At 42.4% G+C, this 6,027-nt stretch overlaps 1 protein-coding gene across 1 annotated transcript; it reads left to right on the forward strand.

Annotated features, from left to right (window-relative positions):
• The first annotated feature begins 4,054 nt into the window (after positions 1 to 4,054).
• SLC10A5 (solute carrier family 10 member 5) lies at positions 4,055 to 5,368 on the forward strand. Its single transcript, XM_004602557.2, has one exon. It carries the CDS (start codon positions 4,055 to 4,057, stop codon positions 5,366 to 5,368), a length of 1,314 nt encoding a protein of 437 aa, XP_004602614.2.
• The last annotated feature ends 659 nt before the right edge of the window (positions 5,369 to 6,027 follow it).

Genomic DNA, 6,027 nt, shown 5'->3' on the forward strand with positions numbered 1-6,027 from the left:
CTTCCTATGAGTAGTAAATGGCCGCATCCTTTTACATGGCCATTGGAGGCCACACATAGCACGTATGTAAGTTGAGCCATCTGCCCCACCACTGCTGTCAGTGTCTGTCAGTGGAAGAGGGTTGTAAGCGGTGGATGGCTGGAGCAAGGACCAGAGAGACTCCACCCCTCATATCCGAGTACTGCAGAGGGCTAGCTTCTGCCTTTAATTACCTCATCTTGGCTGTGACCTTGTGTGCTATCTCTGCATCATGACATGAATTAATTTATTTGTATGAATTGAATTATATAAACGAGTCATCTCATTCTTTCAAGTTACTTGGATGAAAGAAATTTCAGGACTATACAGAGGAAGTTATTTCCTTGACACCTAACTTTGCCTTGTGCTATACTTCACTTTGGGCGTGGAGGGGTTCTCCCAAAGAGTGCTCAGTGCACCCACGGGCCATTCCCAGTAATACTGGTGCTGTTAGGGTTAAAGCAGTGATGAGGGTCTCCAGGACCATCTCAGGGGTGCTTGGCAACTAACTATGTGGTGCTGGAGATCTAAACCAGGGCCTCTGCATGCCAGCACTTCGAACTGTCTCCAGAGATGTGGGCCTTACTATTGATAAAAACCATCTCCAGGGTCTATAAAGGTACTACAAGAGTTAAGACTTTTGCCTTACATGAAGCTGACCTCTGTTTGATCTTCACCAATGCATTAGGTCCCCAGAACCCCATTAAGAGTGACCCTTGCTGACTGGAGCAATAGCACAGCGGGTAGGGCGTTTGCCTTGCACGAGGCCCACCCGGGTTCGATTCCCAGCATCCCATATGGTCCCCTGAGCACCACCAGGTGTAATTCCTGAGTGCAGAGCAAGGAGAAACCCCTGTGCATTCGCCAGGTGTGACCTGAAAAGCGGAAAAAAAAAAAAAGTGACCCTTGAGTGCAGAGCTAGGAATAACCACTGGGCACTGCTAGGTATGAACCCAAACTTCTCCCACCCAAAAGAAAAACATCCTCCAGTGGGACTTAGTTTTTTTTGTGGGGGGCAGGGGGCTTGCCTGGTAGTTTTCAGGGGCTATTCCCAGCTCATGCTTGAGGGGCTGGTCCCGGTGGTTCTGGGGGACCGTGTAGTATTGAGAACTGAGCCTGGGCCTCCTGCATTCTACACATATACTCCAGCCCATAGAACTATCTGTCTGGCCCAGAATTTGTCTTTTTAATTTGTGTGAATGTAGTTTACAATGTGCCTGACAACCCTAATAGAGCCAAAAGTAACCCTGAGCATAGCCAGGTATGGCCCAAAAGCAAAAACAAAAACAAACCAAAAAGAGGGGGGGGAGAGAAAAGGGAAGTTTCATAGTCAGACATTGGGGCAGAGGGATGGGTTTGTGGAAGAATTTGCTGAGAGTGTTAAAGGGGAGAGAAAATTTATTAAGAAAAGGGGCACTGGAGAGATAGGACAGCAGGTAGGGCACTTACCTGGCCTGCAGCCGACCTGCGTTCAGTCCCCAGCATCCCGTATGGTCCCCTGAGCACTTCGGGGAGCAGTTACTGAGTACAGAGCCAGGAGTAACCCCTGACAATCGCTGTCCGTCGACTCCAAACCAAAAAATAAATAGCGGGGCCGGAGCGATAGCACAACGGGTAGGGCGTTTGCCTTGCACGCGGCCAACCCGGGTTCGATCCCCGGTATCCCATATGGTCCCCCAAGCACCGCCAGGAGTAATTCCTGAGTGCAAAGCCAGGAGTAACCCCTGAGCATCGCTGGGTGTGACCCAAAAAGCAAAATAAATAAATAAATAAACAAACAAATAAATAAATAAATAAATAAATAGCGGAAAATTCCTTTCAAGACAGGTGGACTGACCGAAAAAAACCCTCCTCTGCTTTAAGAAGTTTTGCTGTGGGCTCTTAAAGCTGACAGGTACTTCCTGCACATGTGCATTACTGACAGGTACCCCGCCTGCACCCTGCTGATAGCATTTTGGAGATTTATTGCCTGCAGTTCCTTGTAAGTGCTGTGGGAACAAGGATCCCATGGGAACATGCTTCTGGCTCCCCATTGTGGTTTTGCTTTGAACATGCCATTTTACGGCTGCAGTTCCTTCCCTTTTTTGATTTCTCTTTGCCTCAAAATAGAGGTTCTGTTATCTCATGCCCATCAACAGTTACAATACTACAAATGAACTTGAGCTAAAGTGTAATGAGCCAGCAAATGTATGTGAATGGAAGCTACCAGTCTCATCCAAATGTGTTACGCTTGAGTTCCCAATCTTTAGATAAGGGGAAAGCTGAAGATCCCGCCAAGGGGGGAAGGTTGCTGGAAGGAATCTGGAAGGGATTGAAAAAATTCTTTTGCAGTCTTCATATCTTTGATCTAGGCAACAAGAATTTAAAATGTAGATATTTGCTGACATAACTGTTAAGATAATTGTGCTTTTCTAATTTTGTTTTATTTTTGTCACCTTAAACAGGAAATTCCTTCGCGTTAACTAGTATATCATTCCATTGCTCATTGACTTGCTTGGACAGGCACCAGTAACATCTCCATTGTGAGACTTGCTGTTACTGTTTTTGGCATATTGAATACACCATGGTAGCTTGTCAGGCTCTGCCATGCAAGATACTCTCTGTAGCTTGCTGGGCTCTCCAAGAGGGGCAGAGGAATAGAACTGGGTCGGCCTCGTGCAAGGCAAACGCCCTACTCGCTGTGCTATTGCTCCAGCCCTAAAACTTTTGAAAATATCCAATAAGAATTGCTTTGACAATTTTTGAGGAGCAAATATTTATATGATCTAAAATAAAAACAAACTCACTCTAGCCTGAATCCATTGTGTTTGTATATTGAGGACCTAGTGAAATTATTGTGTATTCAGAGACTTACTAGGTACATAGGCTGGTCAGGAGGTTTATTTTATTATTAACCTGTAATGAGGTTTATTTTGTTTTTGTTTTGTATTGTTATTCTTTTATTTGGAAAATATGTAAGCAGCCAAAAAGCCTGCTAGCTTCCTTAATATTGGCAGTTGAGGCAAGTCTTGACCCAGTTTGATCCTTACTCCTAGCTGTGAATAGGGAATAGTATTACAAGGAAGCAATAAGAGATTAGAATTAGTGCCAGTGACCTTTTATTGCAGTGTCAGTCATATTACCCAGCAGCCATGGGCCTTTAACATATCTTTGACCTGGCGTCTAACTACCTGCTTTCCTAGAATTTAGGATTTTCTTTTTTTTTTTTGCTTTTGGGATCACACTTAGCAATGCTCAGGGGTTACTCCTGACTCTGCACTCAGGAATCAGCCCTGGCGGTACTCAGGGGACCATATGGGATGCTGGGAATTGAACCCGGGTTGCCTGCGTGCAAGGCAAATACCCTATCCGCTGTACTATTGCTCCAGCCCCCTAGGGTTTTATTTTCTTTCTGATGTAAGGACACAAAATACTTATAGTTCTTATGTAACTGATATAGAAGCTCTTTAGACTTGTAGAAAATGATCAGCAAAAGGATTCTAGAAGAACAGTTACAGATACTTAAGTTTTCTAAGTAGTGAGAAGGGTCCACATATAAAGTCCAAGAGGGCAGAGATTGTATTTGTATTTCTTTATGGTTATCAGTGACCCAGCAAACATCTTTAATAATTTTTTGTGGGGGGAGAGTGGAGGGTGGGACAGGGGGAGGGGTCCTGATAGTTTTTAGTGTAGATTTTCCTGAAGAAGGAAGTGATTGCAAAAATGTCTATATTAAGATTTAAAACTCAGGTAGGAGACTTTTCATGAACAGAGATGAGGAAGTTTTGGAGGAAAGGGATTTGGTTTCCGCTGTGATGAATATACTTCAATGCTATAGCTTTTACATTTTCATAACTACAGGTTAAACAGGTTTTGTCACTCAGCTAGCTTTGTATTTGACAGTACAATAATCCCTCCTACTGGACTTTGAGCTAGCAAAACAACTATTAGCTAACAATCTTGATCATCACCAGAACACCCATGTGAAGAACGCTCTCTAGCCTTTTTTTTTTAAAAAAAAATGATTTTGCACATAAGATTTCTCTAAACTTTCAAGATGTTTAGAAAACTTCTGATTGTCCAGCTTTTATCATTTGTAACTTTGGGAGAATCAAGGACATCGTTTCTGAGTTTTCTGAATAAAGAGAAGCTTGAAACACTCTTTTTCTCAAAGACGGAAGAAGCGGTCATCGTGAGGTCAAAATACAAGGATAAAACGCCTAACTCTAGCTATGTCTCTGTGCAATTAGAAGATCCTAAAATACTGCAAGTGGTAAACGTGACCAAGACCGTCTTGGATGATACAAATTTTACCATAAATTTGGTGACAGATGAAGATGGAGAGACAAATTTGACCATTGAGCTGTGGGATTCTGAAGGTAGGCAAAAAAGACTCATTGAACAAATAAAGAATGTCAAAGTTAAAGTACGCAAACCAAGAAAAGGCAGTCTTTTCCAGGCATCGATGCATATTGACAGAAGTCTCCTGATGCTTATTCTACCAGTGATACTCTTAAATAAATGTGCATTTGGTTGCAAGATTGATTTGCAGATGTTTCACACGGTGTGGAAGAGACCCTTGCCAATCCTTCTGGGAGCAGTTACACAGTTTGTTCTTATGCCGTTTTGTGGATTTCTTCTGACTCAGATTTTGGCATTGCCCGAGGCACAGGCTTTTGGATTTGTTGTGACTTGCACAAGCCCAGGAGGGGGAGGAGGGTATCTGTTCGCGCTGCTTCTAGAAGGAGATGTCACTTTGGCCATTTTGATGACTTGCACCTCAACGCTGTTGGCCCTGATAACGATGCCTGTCAATTCTTTCCTATACAGTCGGATGTTAGGCTTGTCCGGCGTGTTTTATATTCCGGTCTCTAAAATCCTGTCAGCACTCCTTTTCATACTTATACCTGTGTTGATTGGAATAGTTCTCAAGCATAGAGCGCCAGAAAAAGCAAAGTACCTGGAGAGAATAATTCGACCTCTGAGCTTTGTTTTAATGTCTGTGGGGATTTATTTGACTTTCAGAATGGGTTTAGCGATTGCGCAGACGGTTAACTTGGAGGTGCTTTTGTTGGGAGCCTTGGTTCCTGTTTTGGGTTTATTGTTTGGGTTCTCCCTAGCAAAAGCTTCTCTGCTGCCTCTCCCGCTTTGTAAAAGCGTTGCTATTGAATGTGGGCTACTAAATAGTTTTCTAGCCCTGGCTATTATTCAGCTCTCCTTTTCGCAGTCTAAGGCTAATTCAGCCTCTGCCGCTCCTTTTATTGTGGCCATGTGTTCCGGATGTGAAATGTTACTGATCCTTCTGGTATATAAGGCTAAGGAAAAATTTGCTTTTCTCAAAGACTATAAAACAACAATGTCTGCGATCTAACAATCGAAGTATTACTGTATCCCTACTTTGGCAAGGTATTGTGATAGATCCAAAAAAATCTCAAAATTGAAGTCTGGTCTCAGTGCCCTGATAATCTTACTAAAAGTTTGGTGTAGGGAAATATAAGTGTATATGTATAAAATTAGACGTGTGTTAAATACCTAATGAATACCTTTGAACAGAAGTTCAAAGAAAGACTGCCTTTTAACTGTTGGCTTGGTTTTATGGAGTTGGATTTGAATATGGTACTCGTGGTCTCAGAAAAATAAAGATGACTATAGTAATAATGATATAGTAATAACCATATTCATAGTTGATTTATATAACTTAGAGGTATGATAGGCATTTGATAAATGCTTGTGCATATAAATGAATATGTAAATTCCTATTTGTATCCCACATTGTCTTATCAGAATCAAAATTCATAAATGTGGCATCTATGGTCTTAACTGGGCTCCACTCGTGTTCCTCTTCTCCCATTGAAAACATGACTGCCAGCTCTAGAATCCAAAGTCACCACTTCCCTCTCGTCTTTCTTCCCTCCTCTTCCTTGTACCCAAAACCTATATTTTACAGAAAATACCTTGCAAAGTCTTCTTATCCGCCTCCTCTCCATTCCAGTATTATCACTTCTGTTCTCTCAATTGATTCTTTCCCAT

Source organism: Sorex araneus, chromosome 2 (genome assembly GCF_027595985.1).
Source record: "Sorex araneus isolate mSorAra2 chromosome 2, mSorAra2.pri, whole genome shotgun sequence".
NCBI classification, from domain to species: Eukaryota; Metazoa; Chordata; class Mammalia; order Eulipotyphla; family Soricidae; genus Sorex; species Sorex araneus.